At 39.9% G+C, this 26,838-nt stretch overlaps 1 protein-coding gene across 2 annotated transcripts in view; it reads left to right on the top strand.

The window, feature by feature from the left end:
- The window catches only part of CDH2 (cadherin 2), a 213,261-nt gene that overhangs the window by 9,612 nt on the left and 176,811 nt on the right, over positions 1-26,838 (top strand). The window contains exons 1-2 of one of the 2 annotated variants that reach the window (XM_053206475.1): positions 12,773-12,832; positions 18,590-18,701. In XM_053206475.1, the coding sequence (XP_053062450.1) occupies positions 12,788-12,832; positions 18,590-18,701 (157 nt within the window). In that variant the 5' untranslated portion in view covers positions 12,773-12,787. Of the gene's footprint in view, positions 1-12,772; positions 12,833-18,589; positions 18,702-26,838 lie in introns of those variants that run through there. The other variant, XM_027068690.2, reaches the window with a different exon arrangement.

Genomic DNA, 26,838 nt, shown 5'->3' with positions numbered 1-26,838 from the left:
GACTTCTGCCTCATAACATCTATTACTTTTGCTTATTCTTTATGGAATCTTTGGATTTTATGAAATCATATACTGTATTCCCTTTTGTGTCTGATATCTTCCACCCAGTTTGTAGGATTGTCCATATATTTGTGTCATAATATTTTAATAGCCAGGAATTAGGAAAGATTCATGGATGTTATAGAAATATCCAGGAAGTTAAGGAATTTGAACATTGATTTAAAAAACAAAAAACAGAGTGATTGTTTCACTGCAGCTGAAATTTGCTTGCATACTTCCGGTTTGTCAAGCCATGAAACACCTTTTGTGGGGTTTCCTACTCAGATTTCTTCTATAGTTCTTGCAATTTTGGCAGTATTGTCTAGCCAAAAGCCAAAAACATTGGGAACTCAGTAAGTTATAGCCTCTATCAGGAGGAGGGTGGAGGCAAAGAACTAAATGTCTTTTTGATTTGAAGTCTTCAGGCAGAAGGTTTGGGTGTTAACAGAGTCTAATCTTTTCATTGATGCTTCTTAATACCTTCTCTGAGCTTACTAGTGACCCACTTCTCAATGAGGTCTTACCCAGATTTATTTTTAATTTAAAAAAGGTTAAATCGGGGGGTTATAATGCCACAAACTGCTAGTTTTCCAGCTGTTTAGTGCATCTTTGGGTACAGTTGACCCTCTTTTCTGTTTGTATAGCTTTTTTAAAGGTCTGAGAGGTTGTCACAAAGGATGCAGAGAGCCATGTTTATGCCAAGATCCTTCTTTCTAGGGACCTTTTCTCTCTACTTATAATGGTTGGTTAGTAGATCCAGATTCTAGGTGTAGGATTCCATGCATATTGATGAGGACTAAAGAATCAAATTCTGGAGGTAATGACCCACCAAAGGTTTGTTTGCTTCAAGGCAGCTCTAATTTATTTACATTCTTACACACATGGACTTTATTTTACAATATTTAAAGAGATGGTACTTTTCGCATGTCCTTAGCTTATTGATACATAATTTGTATTTCACTTGTGTTTTGCTCCTACACATAGTTTTTCTCCTGTGAAGGTAATTGTTTACGTATGGTATTTGTGTTTTTGGCATTAGATTTTATTTACAGTTCTGTCTTTTCTGTTTGACAAATACTAAGAACATTTGGAGAGACTATCATTATCACTGATTTAATTTACAAATTGATTTATAGTTAACTGTTTTGTAAATGAAACTGAGATATCCATGATTTGGGTTAGGGTCTTCCCTTTATTTGAGGCTGTCTCTATGAAGCAATGTTTAAAGGGGGTATACTGGTATATTTAAATGTAGACGACAAGGGACTGTCTGCAGATGGCTTATAACATTTTATGACCTAAAATAAAGGCATCTTGGAAAACGGTGAGGTTACTTTTTAAGTATTTGCATTTGTAATGGATATTGTCATGATTCTTATTTCTTATTTTGCAAAGTGTTGGTTCTTCTGTACACGCACACATACACACACACACACACACACACACACACACACACACACACCATGTGTTTCTGGAATACTATTCTGGTATGTGCCAATATAAAAGTTGAGACCATTCACCTCCAAACCCAGTCTTCTCAAACCTCACGCTATATCAAATTGTATTTATTGGTTTATATTTTCACATTTAGATATTTACTTATCTGAAATTTCTTTTTGTATGTGGTATGAGCATAGTGAGTCTTGCTTTCTTTTCCCCACACATAAAACACGTACACCCTAACACATGAGTGGCCGTCAATTTGTCAAGTAAAATTTCTTCTTCTGAACTGAAATGCCTTTATTAAGTTTAACATTTCCATAGACGTTTGGTTCTTGTTCTTTTTCCTTTTTAATTGTACTGATTTAGTTGCCTAGAGAGGCAGTAAAGCACAATGGTTAAGAATGGGGTCTCTGGAGCTAGTTGACCTGTGATTGTGCCCCAATTCTGACACTTGGTTGTTATGTGAACTTAGACAACATGACATTTTTATGATTGTATCTATAGTAAGGTGTTAACGAAAAGCAAGTGGGTTAATATATAATATATACACGTCACTTTAAAAAGTGCTTCCATACAGTAAGCAAGATTTAAGATCTTTAACTGAAGACTTTGAGGCATAGTCATTACCACTGTTTTGTACAAACACAGTCAAGGGATCATTTAATTATTTGAATAAATGTGAGCTCTTGAGATGTTCAAAGATTTGTTCTGTGTTCAGCATTATAGCAAGATAACTTGTAGCTCTCCACCAGTGTCCCTTAGACCCCACTGGGAAGCCACACTGAAGGGCACACATTTTAACATTCCTCCTTAAATTCTAACAGATGTCTAGGCTGCTAAGATTAGGGAAAGAGGTTAATATATATGGAATGTTATTCTGCCAGCAATTTGATTTGGGAATTACAGGTAATCGAACAGAAGCTATTCTGGTGTCTTTCAGGTCTGTCTCTTTGCTTCTGTGATTTAATTCTTTAATGTTCTGATATTGGGGTGTGTGTGTGTGAGTGTGTGTGTGTGTGTGTGTGTGTGTGTGTTTTGAACTAGCCTGGAAGGAACCAGAGTAAGTTACTGATCTCTGAATGCTTTTAACATGATGATGCAGACCTAATAGAGAGGAGGGGGTTGAAGGTACTGTTGGTTGATACTGTGGCACAGAATCTGCAAAAACAGAGTGAAGAATCATTGTTCTTATGGATGCTAATGATTTATTGGTGATTACATGCAGGAAATGTTACTTTTAACTCAGTTTCATCCTATCCTAATAATAGCACATCATTTTTGAGTAATTACTATGTGCCAGGCACTGCTCTAAGTACTTTAAGTGTATTAACTCATTTAACTCACAAAATAATTATACTTATTTCATATATGAGGATACCAAAGCACAGATAGTTTAAAATAAGGTGCCCAAAGTGATTTTGTTAAGGGGAGTTCAAATGCCAGAAGTCTGATGTCAGAACCGGTGTTCCTAGGTTTGGTATTTATTTGAATGCAGGTAAAAAAATTAAGGCAGGATTTTATTTTATTTTATTTTTAGTTTTCTTAAGTTTTTTTAAAATTTATTTTGCAGAAGAGACAGGAGGTGGGGAGGGGCAGAGAGAGAGGGAGAGACAAAATCCCAAGTAAAGAATCGCAGGCTGTCAGCCCAGAGCCCGATGAGGGGCCTGAAGTCATGAACCATGAGATCATGACCTGAGCCGAAACTGAGAGTCGGATATTAACTGACTAAGCCACCCAGGCACCCCAAGGCAGGATTTTAAAGTTTATTTATTTTGTATGAGAGGGAGAGAGAGAGAGAGAGAGAGAGAGAGAGCGCGCGCGTGCGCGCACACAAGTGGGGGAGGGGCAGAGAGAGAGAACCCCAAGCAGGCTCCATGCTATCAGTGAGGAGCCTGACTCGGGTCTTGATCTCATGAACCGTGAGATCCTGACCTGAGCCGAAATCAAGAATTGGACGCTTAACCGACTGAGTCCTGAGGCTCTCCTGAAGTTCAACCTTTTAGAAAAACCTCTTTTTTATTTTAAAATGTGGTATTTGTAGAGGAGTATATAAAGCATATATGCACAGTGTAAAAAATAATTAAAGTACACAAATATGCAGTGTAACTATCAGACTGGTTAAGAAGTGGAATATTGCCAGTACCTTGGAAGTCTCCAGAATACTGTTTCCATTCCCCTCTTTCCCCCCAGAGGTAACCACCGTCTTCATTTTTCTAATAATTATTCAATACTTTTGTTTATAGTGTTACCATTTATGTGTATATTCCATATATATAAGGGAGAAGAAATGTGTTTATGTATATGTATTATGCATTTATGCATTAGTGTACCATGCATATGTGTGTATTTATGCATATTGTGTGTATATATTTATGTGTGTGTGTGTGTACATATATCTAAAATGTATTTCTTATGACTTATGTGCAGCATTCTGTAAGATTCATTCGAGTTAATGTAGTTATAATTTGTTCATTTTCACTGATCTAGGGCATTGCACGCTAAGAATATGGTAGAATTTACTTATTCAACTTATTGTTGATGGGTTTGTGTGTGTGGTTGCAGAATTTTGCTACTATGAACATTCTTGTACTTCTCATTGGGCGTTAACTGTCAGGGATACTCCAGGACTTCGTTTCTCAAACTTGAGCTTGTATAGAATCACCAGAAAGTCTATTAAACATAGACTCCTGGCCCCACCCTCTGAGCTTCTGATTCAATAAACTAATGGTGGAGCCTGAGAATTTGTATGTCTAGCAAGCTCCCAGGTGATGGAATGCTGGACTGTTCTGGGATATGTACCAAGGAGTAGAATTGCTGGGTTGCAAACCAGAATTTTTTCCAAATTGGTCTACCAGCGTCATGTACATTTTTGTTTTTCCATAATTCTGTTTGTGTTATAGTCAAACTTAAAAAATTTTAACAGTCTAGTGGACTTTATAATCATATCTGGTTGGTTTCCATTTTCATTCTCCTGGTTACTAATGAGTTGAAGATTTTTCTTTTTATGTGTTTTGGCCTTTTTCTCTTCCTTGAGGTGTCTGAATGAATCCTATAGATTCAGATGAATTTTGTAATTTGTCTATAGCCTGGCCTATTATTAGTGACTGTTCATTTTGCCTAACATTTTCCGTCATGGCTCATGTGTTGTGTTGTCGAGGATTGTGAGCCTTCTTGAAAGCTGACTAACGTAATTAAATGTAGTATTTGCTAAGTGCTTACTATGTGCCAAGCCAAGGTCTTCACCTGCATTGTCTCCTGTAATCCTCACATCAGCTCCCTGAGATAGGAAGGCATTATCATCACTATCCATTTTACAAATGTCTGAATGAAGCCTGGCTTAACCCATTCACTCAAAGGCACACCTCTAGGATGTGGCCATTGAGGACTTGAACAGTATTTTGCTCTGCTGGTAACAACCAGTTCCTTGGAAGTCTGCAAGAATAGAGCAGCGGGAACAAGATAAGCCTGTCTATTCTAGATTTTGAAGGTTGCAACCTGGAAGAGAATTTGGACTTTAGAATCAAGACTTGAAGGATTTTAGTTTCAGGGAGCAACTTTGGCCTTAGGAATGGGAAAATATAGTAGACTGAGCCAGAATTAGGGTAGTCTACCATGGAAGTAGGCAGTTTCTGTCACTGGTCACATGGCCCCTTGGTGGTGATTTTAAGACATGCAAGTAGCTGAAGGATGGTTGACAGTTCTGTGAATTGCCCTGTTTTTCCTGACCCAGCATTGTAGGCACTAATTCAGAGGTACGTGTGACTTTCTGTTCCCAGCACCTGGGTTACGCCGAGCACTTGAAGAGACTTGGCTGTCTGCTCTTAGACCTTCAGCATTCAGACATTCTGGTGGGCTTGTGACCCTGCTGGTGGTATAAAGATGTTATGAAGCCTGGCCTGGTTTTGACCTTTCAGCCTTGGCCTTTGAGAGTATTCAGTAATATTGAGACTTTGTATGCAATTTGAGTGTCTTTGAAGAAACCTAGTAATTGGTGCTTCTTATCCATCTAAGTTCTGGACAATTAAGGTAAAACAGTCAGCAGATCGAAAGCCAAAATACAACCTTTATTGCTGACAAAGACAAGGGTGGAGAATGTGGATTAAATATGTATGATCTTCGAATTAATTTCCCCCTTGTCTCCCATCTTCAGCAGTCCTGGGTGAGGGCCAGCCTCCTACCTGGGGACCCTACTCTTGTAAGTTCCCCTGCAGCATAACTATATCTGCACTGAATAGGCAGGCTGGCTCCCAACAGAAAAGAGGTAATGAAGGTACTGGACTCTGTATGCCCAGTTGTTTCACACGAACCTGCCAGAGAGGTCGATGTATGTCAGCAGTGCTATTGCTAGTGTAGCTCCCTCTACTTGAAAGTAGGGAGTAAGGGTTCCATTAACAGTTGGACTAACTGTTGAACTTATGTTCTTAACTACCAAGCATGTGCTCATCTGGAAGTGTGGCAATCACCCACAGAGAGGGAGATGGGCCTCTGTCAGGTCAGTCTTACTTCCAACCTCATGAGGCCTTGGAAGATCAATAGCTTTACTTTTTTAAGAGTCCTTAAACCTAATGAGGCATGCGGGATGATCATAGCAGTAATTGCATAGCCTACAAAGTTAGAAGGCAAACCCATCTTGATCCTAGAAGATTCATCCCAGGCACAGTTATGACCCCGTGGCCTGTCTCTAAGTGTCCCAAAGACCACAATAGAGAACCCAGGGTATCTGAGGGAAAGACTCACAGTGGGTGGAGAAAACCTTCTTTGGTTCACAGGCTTACCCAAATGCAAATCAGGCTAAGCCTCTTGTCTATAATCCTTGACCTTTGAAGGAAACACAGAGTTCAAAGGGGAAATGAATGCTTAAAGCTATTGAATATTCTGGATGAGAAAGAAAGGCACCTCAAAGAAGACAGGGATTGCCACCATCGGATGTTTCCGAACCTTGCACATAGCAGTATCTCAAATGCCAGCTTTCTCAAAGATAACCCAGAATGCATGGGTGGATCCCCTCTCCCCAGGTAAGTACAAAGTCCTTAATATAACCTCCAAATGGGAACCTCTCCCTGATGAGTTTTGGTTTACAACCAACACATTCAACCTCCTACTTTACGTTTCCCTGTGAGCCTCTTGAGACTGACAGCCTGGTGCTGTCACCAGTGTGGGCTCTGTTGGGTAGGTGGCTGTGGGACATAGTGTCTTGGGAGCAGACGTTTTCAGTCTCTCGCCACTTGCTGTGGAGTTGCTTTGGCCAAAAAGGCCATCTGCAAGGCAGGAATTCTCCTTCATTTGTAAAGACCAGTCCGGACCTCTTGGTGGAAACTGATCCTTGAGCCTGTGGACCAGTTATGAGAATCCAAGTTGCGCCTTCGTTTGCGTCTGACTGCAGACCAGAAGTGGAGTCGGCCAATCCAGCACTGCCTTCTAGACCTGAGATTAATAATTTCAAGTGAGAACCTTGATAGGGTTCTGGAATTCAGTGTCTCTTAAAAACAGCAAATATTTTTCTGCTCAGTAGTCTTTAGGCAGTAGATGTTGAAATAATCTCCCTTTTTTGTGTTTCAGCTGTCTCTGTGTCTTTAGCCAGGGGCCCCTGGACGCCTCCAGCAGTTCTGAGCTGCCTCAGGCCTTTGCCAGAGCCAAGCTGCAGGGGCCCTCACCCAAAAGTGTTCATCATCTGGCTAAGGCCACCACATGTCCCGCCTCTTTTCTGAGATCCTTGGCCTACAGCTTTTCCTGAGGTCCACTGTCACCGGCTCTAGGCCCTACCTCTGTAAACAGCCACTTTCTTGGAGAATAACCACCATAAGTTGTGGTCACACAGCAAGATCAAAATACCCTGTGGTTTAGGAATTAAAGCCTCTTGATGTTAAAAGCTACCTGCCCAACTATAAAAACCAGCCACACTGCACAATCAAGGCTGCAAACCGTCAAGCTGAAAAACATGCAGGACCATAGTAAAATATCCTTTCTCCCCTGTCTGGAGACCTAGTACCTCCATGAGTATTTTCTTCCCCAAAGTTGGATTCCTTTTTTATTATTTGCCAAGGTCCCCAGATAGTATACCAAGTGCAAGTTTCTGAAGGGGCCCAATAAATAAGACCTCTCCTCCTAAACCCAGTTCTAAACCAAGTGAAATATAAACCAGCATAGTCAACCGTTGGGAAAGGAAAATATCACAGGGTTCTGATAAGGGCTGCACTGGAGGGTGTGGCTTTGGTGGGTTGCTAATGGGGAACCCAAAATTCCACAGACATGCACACTGAGTTGTAGGCAGTTCTGGATACTCTTCCCTACCCCCACATGCTGCCGGGGATCTGCAGACTCCCAGCATGGAAAATGAGATCACCACCCTTGTTTTTTGTGGCCTGTGACTCCCCAGTGGGAGGAGTAGGGAGCAGGGCTGGGCACCAGCTGCCCAGATTGTTCCTTTGAATTCAGCCTTCAGATAAATTCAGTTTCTCCTTCTCTCTAGGGTAGTAGTTCACGAACTTCTTGATCTTAGGATCCTTTCACACTCTTAAAAATTATTGAGTGCCCCCATCAGCTTTGGCGATGTGGGTAATATCTGTTGGTGTTTAGCAAATTAGAAATTAAACTGAGAAAATTGGATATTTAATTCATTTAAAAATATTAAACCCATTATATATGTACCATAAATACCAATTATTATGAAAAATAGCTGTATTTTCCAAAGTAGAAAAGTGAAATTCGTGGGAAGAGTAGCATTGTGCTTTTTTATTTTTGTAAATCTCCTTAGTGTCTGGCTTAATAGAAGACGGTTGGATTCCTGTATCTGCTTCTGCATTTACTCTGTTATCACACATCACCTAGCCTCTGGAGTATTTTCACTTTACACTTGTGAGAGATTGAGAGTGAAAAGACCAATAATGTTATTTTATTATGAAAAGAGTTTTTGCCTTTTCAGATCACTCTCTTAGAAGGATCTTGGGGACCTGTAGTGCTCCCCAGATCACACTTTGAGAACTGCCACCCAGGGTAGGACTAACTGGTGTATCAGAAAGAGGTGGGAGTGTTAAGAGTTAGCAGAGTTCCTTCCACATGGAAAGTTCTGGAGGAGAGGAAGCATTCCCCCTTTACAGGTTACACGGTGAAACCGTCCGAATGCCAGCCTTGAATCACTCACCATAACCATGGGTGGAAAAAAATGCTGGTCTTCAGCCCCAGAGTTGAGTCCGGAACTGATGATACTAGCTCTGTAACCTCTGAGTTAGCATGCAGGGCTCATGGGCTTAGTTCTTTATTGCTTCACCTATTAGAACACCACTGGACAGGGTGCTACTGGGGGAACGAGTTCAGGAATGACTTTGAACTCTGATGTTATTGACAGTGCCCTCTTCTCAGTGCAGCACATTTCTGGAAGCTGTGCTGTGAATGTTATTTTCTCACAAGAATGATGGTTATAATTGGGTTGGGTTTATCTTATCAAGGACTCAGAGTTAGATAAATCATCACGATGGCCAGCTATTCAAATTAATTCAGAGTTATGGGGACTGGAAACCATTTTTAAAAAGTGAAACTGTTAAAAAAAAATGAAACCATGCTCCAGGTTTTATGAAACAGGCCTAACTGTAGTTGAATATAAGAGAGTCTAGAATATAGGAAGTGCACAAAGAGTCTATTACTATAGACTGTAATTATTTCCTCATCAGCATCGCCTACTGAAAATTAATATACTAATCATGATATGTATTTGCTGATAGTTTTCCATGTGTACTTTTAGAAGAGTTGGAGGGAGGTGGAGGGGCTTTGATTTGGTAGCTTAAAAGAACACATGTTTACGTAAGTTTGAGCTGATGTCTTTTCCTCTCCCAATTTTTTTCCCTAGTGTACAGAAACATTGGAATTATTTTATTGACAAACATTTTCTTGTATTATTTTATTGTGATTGTCCTATCACAATCATTTAAGAATCATTTTAGGAAAAAACAATTATAATGGTAGCAGATCCACTCAGTCTTAATTCATATAGGACAAGTTCCAGTGCCTAGGCTGTCAGGTATTCTGTGTCAGTGTGTGTGGATACTTTCTGATGTTTCTGTCCCTGATCCAGCAGTGGGTATGGGTGGTCCCCAAAGCCATTCGGTGCTGGTTTGAATACCATCCCTAAATTGACTAGTTAAGTGACCTAGGGCAATTTCCTTTCAATTTGCTTCCTTGCTTGCAAAATGGCACTATTCTAGTACCTTCCTCATAGGGTTGTTGTGAAGACTGTTGAGATATAATGCACGGAAAGCACTGAAGTGCAGATCCTGGAACATGGTAAGCAGTCAATAAATATTAGTAATCATCAATACTCAGTATATTTAACATACCTAAGTTGATTATAAACACAGTCTGATGCTAAGTAATGCACTGTTTGATGACATTTTGAACACGGCACGTGAGCATATTGCAGTCTCTGGTGAGTGTAATGAACTGATGGGGCAAAATCGATGTAAGCCAGGATTGGTCATCTCTACTGAATTGCCTTAGGCACTTGTGGAACTTTTAATGACAGTTTAATTGCAGGACTGCCTGAGCCACTGTCTCTCAATAGTGTTACACTTTCACAAGCCAAGCCCATCAGTACATGTAGTGTTGTTACCCATTACATTAAGTCCACGACACTTCCTGGTAAACTCGTCTGTGTTTTGGGATTCTGCTGCAGAAGCCTTGATGCCCAGGAAGCCTCTTCTAGCATGGCTGCTGAGATAGGAGATGGCACAGATCTCTGGGGAACTTGGCTTGATATGTGTTTGTATGTGGTCCTAAGCTTTGGCAGGTTCAATTCCTGAGAAGTTGACACTCTACACCACATTTTGAATGTGAAACTCAGATTTTTGTCCACCAAGCTGTTGTACTGTGGTGCTGTCCTCTGGCTGTGAGTTCAGTTTCAGTAGAGTTGTCAGCTTCCATGGCCAGCATTGACACTATAATTTGACTATTTGCCATTAAAAGAAATGAATGTCAGAAAAAATAAAAGTGCTGATGCTAGAGATATTCAAGGACCCATCCTCATAATATAACTGAGGCAACTATGGAAATCACTAGGTGGGTTATGGGGGGCATTGTGTGGCCTTGGTTGGGGATTCCTTGCATCCAAGCTGGTCTGCATTGTATCATGAAGTTAAAGAGTTAAAGGGCCAGTTCAAAATGCTGGGCTCTCCATCCAGCGTAGTACCTGGCAAATCAAAAACATCAAAGTGCAGGGTTAAACTTCTGCACATTTCAAGCATGTTTCCAGGGATATGAAATTCAAAGTGTCATCAATGGCATGGCTGACACAGAAAAATCTTGAAAGAGTGGCAGCAACTCTTGAATAATCTTCTTAATGTAGCCTCAACATCATGGGTGGAATCCTGTGAAATGTAGAGAATCTGGCAAATGTAATTGTCTGGTGGTAAATTGGATTAAAAATAAAAAATTAGTCATGCAGAATTGGTCTTGAACAGTCCATTATTCTATTACCATGTACCCCATCAACCACTTAAAAAACGTCTTCACTATTGTTTATTTTTGCTTATAGCATTTGGAAGACCTAGCCCCATAATAAAAGTATTACCGTGGTTTCCCCCCCTTTCCGTTCCCGACACTGCCCACCCTCACCCCACAAATCACACATCAGGAAGAGGGTTCCACTTGTTTTCTCTTGTACACATTTGTGAATGAATTTTGATTTGTCACTTCGTTTTGTTTTTTTCAGAATTCATCCTTCACAAAATGCTTGAAAAATATTTCTCAGGCACTCACGTAGCAAGGAAATAAAAGTCTCCACCAAAGAAAACAACAATATCATAATAATAGCTAACCCTTGTTTTGTGCTGAATCACGAGGCTGATCCCCTACTCCAGTAGTAGCAGTAGCAATGTTAGTAATGGTAGTAGTAATCCTGGTAGTATAGAGGAAGAAGCCAGTGTACAGGTGAACTTCTATAGCTTGTTAAACTCACACAGGCAGTGGAGACGGGGTTTAAACCCAAGCAGGTTTGCTCCAGAGCCCTGAGTCTTAACCACTACACAGATTACTGCCTTTATTCTCATAAAAAGTAAGGGAGAAAAACCAAGTAAAAGGTTTCAGCTTTGTTGACTGCATGTAATAATCCACCTCACAGAACTTAAATTGTTACCAGATTCTGTCTATAGAGTATCTGGAAGGGAAAAAAATGAAGAGATTGATGCTTTGGGGGAAAACATCCAGCTGATTAAATTTGATAACCAAGAGAGCCTGGGCTTTAGTTAGGCGGTCTTCAGAGCCAGGAAGGAAAGATAAAGATTCTATTAGGTTTGGGCTGCTCTCGGATGTAAAGTTTGTAGCCAATAATCATAGATAATCTTGATAAAGAAGAAGATGGAGAGGCAAGGAGATTGAACATCCACTGTGGCTTCAGTGGAATATTTAAAAGCTCAGATTTAGGAGTGACTTGGAGGAAATTGGAAAGCGCAGCCAGTGACCGAGGAAGACTATAAAAAAGAATCACGATAACAGCGACCTGAAAGAGTAGTGGACTTAGAGCTATAAAGCTCACAGTATTGAGACTACAGGAAAATTTCAATGAGACCAAAAGTGACGTCATTGTGAGTTCAGGACCGGAACAGATAGACTAATACTAAGAGGCAAGCAGTACTCCTCAACTCCTATTACACTTCTGTCCTTTCTAGACAAGGAGGTCGATCTTCAGCCTGGGAAGAGTAGAGCGCATACTTGTAAGAGGAAATTGAAACTCAAGATAGGTGAACTGATTGTGTGAGAGCGCAGGGCAGCTCTGAATGAGTTCAGCTCCTCTGGCCAGCATGAATTTCATCCTAGCGGGCCAAGCAGACTTTTGCTGCCTGCTTGGAATCTTTGAAGAATTGTGGAGGGGAGGAAAATCAGTAAAGGATCAGGGATGGAATAATGCCCCAATTAAATGCAAAGGAAAACACAAAATGAAGAAAGTGTCATTTTCAGAGAAAAGAATAGAGAGCCCCATGGCTGACCTAGAGCAGAGCTCTGGAACCAGTTTCAATGTTCACATGTACACGGTAGCCAGGAAACAGCCTAGAATTGTTAAAAGCAGGAAAAACAATTGTTTATTGCTTCTTGTTGCTAGGTTATTAGGCTCGAAGGCTAGGGCAAACAGGTATGCTGTGCCTGGAGTCCAGAAAGGTTTCAGGAGGTAGATGGGGGCGGATGTGTGACCACCTCCTGCTGCACTGGTACTTCTTAAATGTACCAGCTTACCCATCACTTGTCTTGAAATTCTGTGTGAGTGAGTCACGGTTTGGACCCAGGAATCTGCATTTTAGAAGAATGTCCCAGATTACTTGCTATGCTGGAGCAAGGTTGGGAACTCAGGAGCTGTAAGAAACATGCTGTGAGTTGGATTTGTGTTGTCATAAGTGCTAATACTGTGACTGCCAGCTAATGCATCAAATAACCATGTGCCAGACACTCTCACAAGCACTTTACACATATGATCTGTTTAAACCTCACACCTGCCCAATGAGTGGGCGCTGTCTTTATCGTCCATATTGTCTAGATGGGGAACCGTGTCATGTCTGACAGTGTCGGGCAGTCTAGCACTTTGAGAGGCCGTGCTCCACACCACTCTGCTAATAGCCCCTCTTAAGAGGCCTGGCTTAGGGCTCCGGGGTGGTGGGAAGGGTGATGTCTGGGCATGTGTCACGCCTTGTTTTCAGTGTCTGAGTAGTGTCTTTATGAAGACTTTGGGGTGCCTCAGACTTTCTAAATGCAGAGAGCTGGAGGGGCGATGACTAAATCTAGGTGGAATTATTAATTTATCACCATCAAATCTGGGAAGATTAAATGTAAATTGCTGCCCCTTGGAGCCCAAAATCAGCTGCAAAGATACTGGAAGCCATGACTTAATCGTTTTCCAGTAAAAAAGATCAGGGTTGTTTGGGTTGACTACAAGCTCAATATAAATCAACAAGCCTTTGTCTCTGTGGCACCTTTTGCCTGGAATGCCCTTTTCCACTTCCTCCTCTTTCTCCTGGCAAATTTTTAATCATCTTTAAAGACAGAGCCTAAATGTCACTTCAGCTATGGAGTCTTCTTTGATTTCTACAGGCAGATTTATCATCCCATTCTTTCTGCTTCTTTAGCACTTTGTTCTTGGTGTTATAATTTGGTGATTATCTTTCTTAGTTTGTGCCACCCAAGTTCACAGTCACTCAGCTGGAAACGTGGGGGAAGACATCATTTCCTTTCTCCCTCTCTTCCACCATGAATCCCAGGCCTCACTAAGCCTATCAGTTTTAACTCATAACATACTGATACGATCTCCCTCTTCCTCATTCCTGCAGCCCTGTCCCATTCGTCTGTGTCCTGACTTGTACCCCAGCTGTCACTTGTCACTTCATCCCCCCACCCATTTTCCCACAAAGCATCAGAGACTTCTCTGTCAAATGCAGTCTGCCGGTGCTTAAAATCTGTTCCTGGCTCTTCATAGCCAAGAGGATAACCCCAAGCCCCCAACCATTTATGATCTAACCCTGTCTAACTCTCCAGCCTCAACTGTTGACTTCCTGCCTTGCTTCTTGGACTCCAATGACACTGAACTCATTGTAATTCCCCAGGCAGTATGCTGTTTCTTGCCACCTTGTTCCAGCTCAACAGTGACTGTCTGGGATGGCTTCCCACCCCCCCACACCGCCTGGCTACTCCTGGGTTCTGCTTGGGAGGCCCCCAGACCCCTGCCCTGGGCTCTCTGTATGTCTCTACCTCCCAGCTGCCACTTTCTGTTGCAGTCACTTTTTATTTTGCTCCCATGTTAAGCCTTGAACTTCTTAAAGGCAGTGAGGGTGTCTTGTTTCCATTGGCAAATGGACACTCAGTACAAGTTTCTGGAAAGAATTGTATTGCATTTGTTCTACTTGGAAAGACTTCTTACTTAGCATCTTACTTCTTCCTCTTCCTGGATATGAGGTCTTCAGTATCTTAACACTCCTCTGAGTGAGAACCTATTTGCACATTTCTAAAATGAAGATAACTTCACCCCCCACAAGGGGCTATTGTGAGAATTAGGTGAGATAGCAATGTTCTATAACACTATTACAGGGATTGCGGACTACAGCCCTGATGCCCATTTTTGTATGGCGAAGAATGTTTTTTACATTTTCAAATGCTTTTAAAAAATCAGAAGAAGAAAAATATTTTTGACACTTGAAACTGAAATGAAAATTAAATTTCAGTGTCTATATATAAAGTTTTATTTAAATTTGAATTTATAGAGCTGTGTTCATTCATTTCCCATTTATTACTGCTTTTGCATTGCAGCAGCAGAGTTGAGGAGTTTCGACAGAGATACCAAGGCTTGTCAAGCCTCAAATGTTTACATCTGACCCCTTAGAGAAGAATGTTTGCTGACCCCTACCTTATTCAAATAGTAGGAAAATGCATGTGATTCGCAAGCTCCTCCGTGCACCACAGAGAATGTTTTCAGGGGAAAGTTTCTGTCTTTGAACTTTTAGAGGCTCCTCATGGGTCCGGCAGGATGATCTGTTAATGGTGAGGCAAAGCCACAGAGGAACTGTTTCAGTTTTCTGAAAAGGAGGATGTTCCAGTAAGAGTTTGGTGGACTGTTTGAAAAGACAGTGAACTTCTCACTGCTGGGGGTGTTATAGGGTAAATTGACCCCCATTTTCATGGGTTGCTAAAGAATAGCATGTCTCACTCTTGGCCCTATTGACATCTTGGGCTGGATCATTCTCTGCAGTGGGGGCTGGCCTGTGCATTGTGTGATTAATAGCAGCATCCCTGGCCTTTAGGCCCTAAAAGCCAGTAGCGCCCTCCTCCCCAGTTGCAGCAACTGAAAATGTGTCCTTATGTTTAATAATTCTTGGAGCCTGTCTTTAAGAAAACACATTCTAGAATAACAGAATGTTATGTTATGAATCCATTTTGTCTTAGGGAAGAAGAATTTAGAAAAGTTTGGCTGTTTAAGATGAATATGAAAATCTCATAAAGTAACATATGACCCCCATGGGTATGAATATTGGTAGTCAGCTGTTAGAAATGTGTCTTACAAACATGGTTTCAGAGATTCTCACAGCCTCCTTCTGCAGGTAGGCCCCCTTTCCTAGATGAGACTAAACAAAGAGGTTGGACAAAGGATAACATGTTGAGGACAGAAATGAAATTCCCTTCTCTGAAGTAAGGTGGAGACGGAAACTCAGAAGTGAACATTCCCAGAATTACTGACGGACTTGATTCAACCTTGAGATTCTATTCCTGTGGGTTTGGATGAGGAACATGTTGCTGCTTATTCTCCCACCTTAGGGCAGATCCACCAGAAAACAAGACACTAGCAGTGGAGCTAAAGAAAAGGTTGCAGTTTCCCTCTAGTCTTTAGACTTTATTGATCTCTGGGTGTTTGTGTATATACCTGCCCACTGCCCTCACCCCAATGCCCATGTTGGAATGTGACCCCTATTTACTGCACATCGCCCATTGTTTGCCTCCATCCTGCTGCCCCTACAGAGCTCTGTTCCTACCTACATGTTGGAACCCTGCCACGGCCTCCCTCTGCAGAAGCCTGGACTGGAGGTGAACAGGCCTACCTGTAACCCATCAGTGAGGCACAGATTTACAACACCTTGGTCCATTTTATATGGTGAACTGGAGTGTTCCCTTTAGTTGTTTTGGTTAACCCAAAGCAAAAGCTTTCACTTAATGAGTGCTGCCCTTTGCCAGGTCCAGTACAGGCACTTGGATATTTCCAGAAGGCAAGAATGAAAATACCATCCAGTGTCCCTAACCTGATGGGTGTTGGAAGCTTGACTCCTGACTTCCACTTAGTCTTTAATGTTTTCTCTTTTTTAGTATGAACATAGGGGATAAGTAGGGGATAATATAATTTGCACCCATGTTCCTATGCATATCTCCACATCTTGCTCTATTTGATTTAAATTCTTTTTGAAAGAAATGAATTATTACAAATAAAATCAAAGCCACTTGTATGACGCTTCCTGACGTCTTTCCTATCTCGCCCTCCCCTGGGTGGGGTAGCTGCTGTCCTCAGTTTGGTGTTACCACTACGTTGTGTGTTTTTATATTCCTGCTTGATGTATGTCAATAACTTCACATTATCTTTATATTAAACTTTATGTACAAAAATGGAGTCATCAATCATGCTTTAAACATTTTTTTTTTTGCAAGGTTCATGCTGCAGAGTGCTCTGTCTCCAGTCTGAGTTTGGAATGTTGCTTAAATAGATTTCTGAACTTACCTAAAAACAATAGTCATCCCTAGGTTGATTTATAATTAAGTTTCTCTTGCAGTCTTACATGGATGTTAAAGAAACTGTTTGTTTGGAGATGTAACCCTGGGGATAAATGTAGCTCTAATTCTTCATTCTAATGCTGTTGAATGTTTGTTTGTTTGTTTGGTAGTGGGAGAATTTTGATGGACGTTTAGTTAGTCTTTAGGTCCTGCTGTTACAACCGTGCTGCAGTGAACGTGTGAGCATTCCTGCACACATTGACTGGAGCACCCATAGGAAAGTTTCCATAGGAATATACTCACCGTGTAGGCAAGGATGTATCCACAGTCATCTCTACTAGAGTTTTCCAAGTTGTGCTCCGTGGTGTCTGTGCCAGCTTCCACTACACCTGTGTGAGGGAGTTGGCTGCTCTGGGTCCTTGACTTGATACAGTCCTTTCTTGCACATGACAAACTGAAACTGTTTGCTAATTTGAAGGGTCTGAACTAATATCTCACTGTGGCTCCTGATACTTTTTTACGATTAAATACTGTGCAATATTGAACAAGGTTCAAATTTACTTTTTGCTTTGTTTTCCCAGATCTGAAAAGAGCAGTTTAAATATTAGATTAGTGTGGGTTTTTATGGCTTTCGTATTTGCAAAACTTCTCATGCATAATCCCGGTAGTCCTTTCATGGTGAGGCTGCGCTGTATTGCTTTGACAGCTGCTTTCAGGTCTCTCTCTTTCTGGGGCTTCCCTTCCTCCTTCCTCCCAATTTCTGATTCTCCTCACCAGTGCAGATAGCTCCTAATGCTAGCCTTGCCGATACTGCAGTCCCTCCCTCTGTCGGCTTCTGTAGGCTCTTCCTCCTCCTGCATTTGGATCCCCATCACTGCAGGGTGAAGTTTCCTATAATTAATGTCGACACTGCACAAGTGCTATTGAGCGCCGTGATGATGTCAGTAGGGCTGGAAGACATAGTGAAGCTAACTTGAAGGGGTAAGTGGATAGAACTTGGTATGGTTGAGTTTTAGTCGCGTGGGTGGTTAAAGGTTATGTGATAACAGAGAGGAAGATGTCAAGAGAGACTTTCTAATTTTTTTTAAATTTTTTAGAGTATTTATTTTGAGAGAAAGAGAGAGCACAAGTGGGGGAGGAGCAGAGAGAGAGAATCCCGCACTGTCAACACAGAGCCCAATGTAGGGCTCAAACTCATGAACCGTGAGATCATGACCTGAGACGAAATCAAGAGTCAGATGTTTAACCAACTGAGCCACTCAGGTGCCCTGAGACTTTCTAATTTTTAAGTATAAAAAGGAAACATAATTATATTAATCTTTATTTACATTTTTAATGTATCCTTGCCAAAGTAGAGAAATACATACTTTTGATTAGTTGTTTTTTTTCTTGGTACAGAATACTCTATATCCTGCAGTATGTTGTAGTTTTGTTTTTTAATTAACAGAGTATATTGAAACAAACTTCATAGCCTGGGAATTTGATGAGGATATAAAAATCTATATACTTGAATATACATGTTTCTTGAAAAGTTAAGTTGGCGGTGGTGATTTGTGGAGCCTAAAAACTATTTGGCTGTCCCCTACCCCTGGTCCACTTGATAATTCTTCAGTCACAATGACCATTTTAATGGAAATGTGCGGTCTTTAGAAGAACCTAGAATGTGTATTATTTCGATTTTACTGGACAGGACAAGTGGGATTTGTTTCTTCTACTCCAGTTATCAAAAAGATTAACCCTTTGCCCTCTACATTCTAATTGTAACTGTTCGGAAACAAAGGGGTTGTTTGTACAAGATAGCTGAAAAATCGAGGCTTTATGCCAAGTGGAATGTTTCTCGGTTGAAGGAGGTAGCAATCATTGCACACATTTTTTTCTTGTGTTGCAGGCGTCTGTAGAGGCTTCTGGTGAAATCGCATTATGCAAGACTGGATTTCCTGAAGATGTTTACAGTGCAGTCTTATCGCAGGATGTGCATGAAGGACAGCCTCTTCTCAATGGTACTATCTTAAAAGATATATATGTACATACAGTGTCTATGCTCTTGAAACAAATTAGCCATTAAAAAGTCTCTAAATCATCTCTACTGTATAACAAGTATGAATTTTTCACAATCACTATAATGAGACTGTAGGGACTTTATTTTAGGATTACAGAAGAGCTTATGAATCTCTTATGTACATAATTGGAAGGCTCCTAATCTCTTGAAAACTTCAGAATTCTTCCATTTTTAATTTATGGTAGAAACCATTATGCAATTAATTTTTAGGTTTTTCTGCACACATTTTACTTATGTTGAAGAATACTATTTGCCAAACATGTGATTCTAATAGAGATTCTTTACAGCAAAAAATCCACTTAATATTTTGAGTTAAAGAAATACATTGTTTGTAGAAATTACTGGATAGCTAATTTAGTTGTTAACATGTGAATTTCAAATATAGACACATCTCCTATTTAAATGTGGATCAAGTTCATTGTACTTATCATGACAGTAAGTCTAGATAAAATCGGAAATAAAACTTTGAGTATCATAAACAAACTTGAAAGCCCCCCTCTTTTTTTTAATCTCTAATTGAAAGCAAATACAATTTTGGTTAGTAGTATTTTCATGGACTTATTTATCATTACATAAAATGTCATTGAAATGTGAAAGCAAAAAGAATTGATTAGTAAGTTGTATTTGAATTGTAATTCCCCACAAATCGTGCATATCTCTAAGGCTGTTTTAGAGAGCTCTTTTTAGAAAATCCGTGCAACCTCAGCTAATTAATTTACATAGGGCTGTACCACACAGCCTTAATTGAAGTGTCTCTGCAGCACTGACAAACCTTAGTGGTGTAATACTTAAGAATACCATAGACAGAGGACTTTGAAATGTAAATGGCCTCTTAGCTACTAAGGTTCTTTAGTGCAGATTATCATTTTATTTTCATTTCTATTCTAATGTGATTTGCTCATACCTGTGTGATCTTTCTGAAGATGATTTTTTTTTTAAAGACGTCTTTCTGTTCTTGCCTTATTACCTGGTATTTTAATGAGTAAATGTTAAATTAGTCTGTCTCAACACCGAATTGCTCATCTAATGGGTAATGGTTGACATGTTAGAGGCTTAAGTCAAATCATAATTTTACTCACTATGAGTCTTGGAGTTCTTCCACACATTTGTCATTTTCTTTAAATCTTTGAATTGTTATGTGGTATCCTAGGACCTACGGGACCTGTAAATATTATTTGAATACTGAAAACAAAATGTGTTGATCACGATCACACTTCTCTGGAATAATTCAGCCAGAGAATAAATACCAGTGGAATTTGCTGAATTTTTGCAATTTATTTCTGAGATTCATTTTTAAATGGATAATTCTTTCTATTTGTCTCTTTTCCTTAAAGCTTGCTGAAATTTGCTAGTTACAAATCAACACACGGTCTGTCGTTAGAAACCACTGATTTAAGATGAAGTACATTGGCACGTTGAATGGTTTTGAAAATGAAAGCCTGTTTTCTAATTATTAGATAATGCTGGTGAGGGTAGAAATTGGGCACAGTTGCCTGCCAGGGTCTTGTTAGTATAGCCTAGAAACTGGCTAGAGTTATGTGAAAGATTGAAACTGCTTTTGACTTTGTGCTCTAGCCATCACTGAGACAAGCGTGTATCATGGTCTCTGATAGAACTTCTATGCGTCGGTATGCCCAACTGTTAGCGTTGTTACCTCTTAGCCTTTTTTAAAAAACTGTTTCTCTCGTGCCATACCATTACCTTTTTCCTTGTCACTCATAATTAATGCTAAAGGACACCAGTATCTGAAACCTTAAAACAAAGTTCAAGATATTGATTAGTAGAAAGAATGTTTTTGGGTGAGGAAGAAAATTGACACAGGCTTTTGTGAAATATCCACTTTTCTTTTTTTTTTAACAAAAGTGTTGTCACCAATGAAGTTTCCTTTGGAGAATTGTTATTTAGAAGAATTCTACATTTTTACCTTTTCTATCTTTTTGGAGGTTTTAGTGGGATAATGATGGAAAGGTGCATCTATACACTGAACCTGAATACCGTGCCATGGCTATGTTCATGAATTCTGTGTGCTGAAGTTTACTTACCTTACATTTACTAAATCTGAAAGGGATCTATTGCTCGGCCAACCAGAGTGATCCTTTTTGCCAGGTTTTGTGATTTATGATGTTTAAGGAAAAAAGCAATAGTCCATAAGATGCATGTAAACAGTTTTCTAAGGCATTTGCCTCCTGGCCAGTTCTACCATATTAAAGTTTACTTTAGAGTCTGAAAGCTTACGGAAATCTTAACTCCTGACTCTTGATGCCTCCTTTGATTTCTTATTGATGACATTTGGGGAGAGGGGAGCAATATGTAGAGTATGGTTTCATAGGATACATCCCTGACACACCAGACCTTGTACAAAAGTTTGACATTTTGGTGTAGAGGTGTCAAATGCTGATTATTTTTCAAACAATGAAACAGCATAATCTTTGTGAAAGTGCTTGGAAAACATGAAGCATTAGACGGAGATATAAGGTGGTATTAGTCACGTTAGTGAAACTATGTAGAAGAAACATGAAAATGTAAAAGCTGGGCTGTAGTGTGGAGAGCATTCTCTTCTCCCCATCTGCCTTTTAGGTTGTTGTTGTTGTTGTTGTTGTTGTTATTGTTGTTGTTTTTGCTGTTGTGATGAACTTTATGGAAAGATTGCACCCAATGAACTAGTTGTTTCCCTCCAGTTTCTCTCCCGGTTGTCATTGATATGTTTTCTATAAAATCATGAAGAAGACAGATGTATTTTGTGATGAACCTTTACATTTCATGTTATACCCTGTTGACTATTTCCACTCTTTTGAAGATGGTTCAGTATTTAAAAAATGACCATATAGGCCTTTGTTCTATTTTGCTAGCAAAACCAGATTTTCCTTAACTGTGCCTCTATTTTTGCACTTACAGGTTGTTTCCAATTTTTCTCTCTTACATATAGTGCTGCTATGGAGATTCTTTTTTAGAGAACTTTGATTTTTCTTTAGGGATATTTTTTAGTGGGATTTATGCTCAAAAGTAGGATTACTAGGCCAAAGGGAATGTAGACTATTGACTTTTTTTTTTCTTTTTACATTTTTGTAGGACTCTTCCTTCCAAGGCTAAAAGTATGTTAGTTCTTTGCTACATCCTCATGACCATTTAATTTTATAATATTTTTCATATTTCTGTTTCCCCTCAAGTGAAAAACATTCCTTTTTTTATCCTGTGGTATTCTCTGTGTTTGCCTTTGTAAATTAGGATCAATTTTAAAATGTTGAGGGACTCATTTTTACCTTGCATTTTCCTGTTCCATTTTAAAAGCATTTATTATCAACCTCCCTCATTTTACAGATAAGCAAATTGGAGCTCAGAGAGATTATAGGCTTTTCCTATGATTATACAGCTCTTTAGATGGTTAGCTGGAGATCTGGAATTAGAACCCAGGTTTCCTGATTCCTAATTCAATTCTGATGATGGCGATGATTAACAAACAAAACAAAACATTATGGTATAACCCAGGAAACAATGAGAGCTAACGACAGCTCGCTTAACTGGCCAGGTGTCTTGTGACAAGTTTATCTTAGACCTGGTCTTTTTTATTTCCACTCGCCTCTGTGACTTATGTGTTACTAGACATATTTGGGAATTGGTGACTATAAGGCAAACAAAGCCCCCATAATTAAAAAATACACTTCAGTTATCGTCACCATTGGTATTTTGCACACACCTGTTTACGAGCAGAAAAATTTAGGGCTTTGGAAAATAATATTTAGTCTTTAATATTTAACTTCTCCACTGAACTAGAAAAATCTCTTGTGGTATCACATTACCCGGAAATAAAATAACTGCAATCATAAATTTTCATTTTGTCCCCAGCAGAGTATCTGACACTATGAAATAACCACCCCATGACATTGCAGAGAGGAAGCAGGCTGTTTTTAGTATGGATGTCAAGAGTGATTTTCCTGTGTGTTGTGCATTGGTGGTCTGCATGCTTCGACATTTCACTAAGTAAACTCCTCCAACTCTGGTCAACATAAATAGCAACCTGCAATTACCGAGAATATTTTCAGTAATCCATTTATACTCACCAACTCTGGGCAGGACATGATGATTATTTTCAAGTGGAGGGAATTTGATTTAGATTAGTTTACTTACTGATTGAGGCTTGTCTGCATTAACATGCTCTGAGGAAGCTGTAATGTATGGTATCTTTAGATAACGGTACTAAAATACTTTTTATTAGTTTAGCAGGGCTTTACAACTGCACGACTTTTTTAATAACGTGAGTATTTTTGTATGATATGTGTTACTGAATGGGGAAGCCATCTTTATTTCAAGTAGTTTGCTGTGTTTGAGGCTTGTGTTGAATTGTTATGAAAACCTTGGCGCTGTTTTAATTTTTTTTTTAATTTTGGTACATATTTTTTTGTTATTGAATGTGAAGATGTTTTTAAATATTTGAAAGGTAGGCTTATAAATATCTTATTTATAAAGTGGACCAGTCCCTTGAACTTAGATTTCCAATGGTTGTGGGAAAAGACACTAAGTACTGAGATTGTTCTCTGGGATATTATGATAAACTCCAAGGAGCTACAGATGAAATGCAGCCACGTAGATTGTTAGGGGTGGGGACCTTGTTTTAATACCATGTGGCAGTAATAAGATCAACGTAAGAACTAAGAAATTCCATCCTTGTCTTCATCATATCATTTGGACTTTATTTAATACTTGGAATTTTTAATATCCCTTTTGATGTATTTTAGATCCATCTTAATGTTATGCTGCAAACCAAGATAAGCCAGTTTGGGTGGTCACTTTTTGTTTTTTTTTTTTAAATCCTTTACAGTTATTTATAATCTTCAGTAATTTAGAGTAGCTGAGGCCTACTGTCTCAAACTTGCAACTAGGACTGTGTTAAAGAAAGTAAGTCACAGTTCACATATGCAAACACGCTGGCAAGCAGGCACCCAAATGGTTTAAAATCTGTCGTCCTAGGAGCAGAGAGCCCCTTTCTCACTGTCCTTTTAGGCTCTTGAGTAAGCATCTAGAGAGGAGTAGAAAATATACACGAGAAATAAGTAAAATTTACTCTATGTTAGATGGTGTAAATGCTATGGAGAAAAATAATGCAGAGAAGGGAAATAGGGAGAATGTGTGGTTCTGCAGTTTAAATAGGATGCTTAAGGGGAGGCATCACTGCATAGGAGATAGTTGAGTAAGAACTGTTGTTGGAGATGCTCCTAGAACTATAGCTATCTGGGAAAGAGCATTCAAACTAGAGCAAACATCGAGTGCAAAGGCCCTGAGGCAGGAGTGTTTTTAGAATGTTGGTGGAGCAGCGAGGAGCCTGTTGTGATCTGTTTGTGGAGAGAGGAAAGGACTGAGCAGTAGAAGGTGAGGTCAGAGGAGGTTAGACCAGGTATGGGTCACATTGGGTAGGGCCTTGTTGACCACTGTAAGGACTTTGGCTTTGACTACAAGGATATAAAAAACTATTGGCTTTTAGCCCAGGAAAGACATGATCTGACTGACAAAATAGCATCATTCTGGCTATTGTGTTGAGAAAAAACAAAGGGGATAGGTGGGAACAAGAAGACCACTTAGGAGACTAGTAATAATGTCAGTGAGAGAAGATGGTGTCTTGGACCAATGGGGTAGCACTGGAGTTAGGAGAAGGGGTCAGATTCTGAATATTTTTTTAAATTTTTTTATGTTTAATTTTTCAAAAATGTTTATTTTTGAGAGAGAGAGAGAGGGAGAGAAAGAGCATGAGCAGAGGAGGGACAGAGAGAGAGAGAGGGAGACAGAATCTGAAGCAAGCTTCAGGCTCTGAGCTGTCAGCACAGAGCCCAGTGCGGGGCTCAGACTCACAGACTGTTGAGATCATGACCTGAGCCAAAGTCAGATGTTTAACCAACTGAGCCACCCAGGCACCCCCTGAATACTTTTTTTTAAATGTGTTTTTATTTATTATTTTGAGAGTGAGAGTGAAAGAGCACATGTGAGCGAGGGAACGGACAGAGAAAGAGGAGAGACAGAATCCTGAACAGGCTCCATGGAGTCCAATGCAGGGCTCCATTCCATGGCCTGAGCTGAAATCAAGAGTCAGACACTTAACAGACTGAGCCACCCAGTGTCCCTTGGATTCTGAATATTTTTAAAAATAATTTATTGGTGTGAAATTAATATAAACTAAAATTAACCATTTTATTTATTTTTATTTTATTTGTTTATTTATTTATTTATTTATTTATTTTTACATGTATTTATTTTTGAGAGACAGAGAGAGACAGAGCGTGAGCAGGGGAGGGGCAGAGAGAGAGGGAGACACAGAATCAGAAGCAGATTCCAGGCTCCGAACTGTCAGCACAGAGCCCGATGCGGGGCTAGAACCCACGAACCGCGAGACCATGACCTGAGCCGAAGTCAGATGCTCAACCGACTGAGCTACCCAGGCGCCCCTAAAATTAGCCATTTTAAAGCGAATCATTTAATGGAACTTAATACATTACAATGTTTTGTAGCCACCACCTGTGTCGTGTCTAGTTCCAAATCATTTTCATCACTCCAAAGTAAAACCCCTTATCCATGAAGCATTTTCTCCCAACAACTTCCTCCCTGACCCAGTTCCTTAAACCTTTTGTTATCTGGCTTTTTTCACGTAGTGTAATGTTTTGGAGGTTCATCCACAACACAGCATGTGTCAGTAGGACTTCCTTATTATGGCCAAATAGTACTCCCTTATATGTATGTATGTACGTGTATGATTTACAGTCTGTCTCTAAACTATGTAACTACTTACTCATTCATTAGTTGGGCTTTCGGGGTGTTTTCACCTCTTGGCTATTGTGATTAGAGCTAGTGTGAACATGTGTATACGTATGGGGTATTTTTTGTTTGTTTTGGTGTTTTTTTTTTTGAGTACCTGTTTTCAGTTCTTTGAGGTATATACCTGGGAGTGGAATTGAAGGGTTATATGGTAATTCTGTGTTTAACTTTTTGGGGAACTGCCAAACTATTTTGCATAGCACCTGCACCATTTTGCATGGCCACTAGCAAATACACAAGGATTCTGGGTTTTGTACATCCTTACCAAAACTTCTTATTTTCCATTTGTTTCGACTGTAGCCATCCTAGTGGGTGTGAAGCGGTACCTCTTTCTGGTTTTGATTTGCATTTCCCTAAGGACTGCTGATGTTGAGCTCCTTTTCGTGGGTATCATTTGGGTGTGTTCTTTGGAGGAATGTCTATTCAAGTCCTTTGCCCATTTTTAAATTGGATTGTTTTCTGTCTTTGAGTTGTCAGAGTTCTTTATATATTCTGGATACTAGACCCTCAATAGATACACGATTTGCAAGTATTTTCTCCCATTCTCTAGGTTTTTTCACTTTCTTGATAATGTCCTTTTATGCACAAAAGTGTTTAACTTTGATGAAGTCCATTTTTTTTCTCTTGTTGCTCTTGCTTTTTGTGTCATATCTTAAGAATCCACTGCAAAATCCAAGGTCATAAAGATTTGCTCCAGTGTTTTCTTCTAAGATTTTTATGGTCTTAGCTCTTACGTTCATGTCATTGACCCATTTTGCATTAATTTTTGTATGTGGTGTGAGATTAGAAGTCCTAGTTTATTTGGATCTCTTTTGACAGTAGGGCTGGCAAGAGTTGATGGCTTGGGTGAGTGGTGGGGAAACAGAGTCAAGGATGACTCTGTGATATTTTGTCTGAACCCTGGGAAGGATATTAGCCACTGTGATGGGGAAGATCAGGAATTTGGTTTGAATCTGTGGAGATGAATGTCAAAGATGTCAGGGGGTTATTTAGATGTAGGTTTGGGGTTCAGTGGAGTTAGCTAGGCTGCAGCATGGGGAGTCCTAAGTGTGTAAACGGTAAGTAGAGCCAAGAGCCAGGCTGAACTCACTAAGGATCCCCGTGTGAGGAGGAGAAAACCAAGGAAAGTAAAGAAATGGTTTCATATCAAGAATTTGAGCACTCCAGTGTTAGGAAGTCAGGATGAAGAGGCAGAGTGGAGACTGAGAAAGAGTGACCAGGGAGGTAGGATAAAAATCAGGGAGGTGTGGTGTCATGTGAGGCATGTGAGGAAATATTTT

This window comes from Acinonyx jubatus, chromosome D3, assembly GCF_027475565.1.
Source record: "Acinonyx jubatus isolate Ajub_Pintada_27869175 chromosome D3, VMU_Ajub_asm_v1.0, whole genome shotgun sequence".
NCBI classification, from domain to species: Eukaryota; Metazoa; Chordata; class Mammalia; order Carnivora; family Felidae; genus Acinonyx; species Acinonyx jubatus.
The sequence above is the reverse complement of the archived record's forward strand: the minus strand, read 5'-3'. Positions and strand labels throughout refer to the sequence as shown.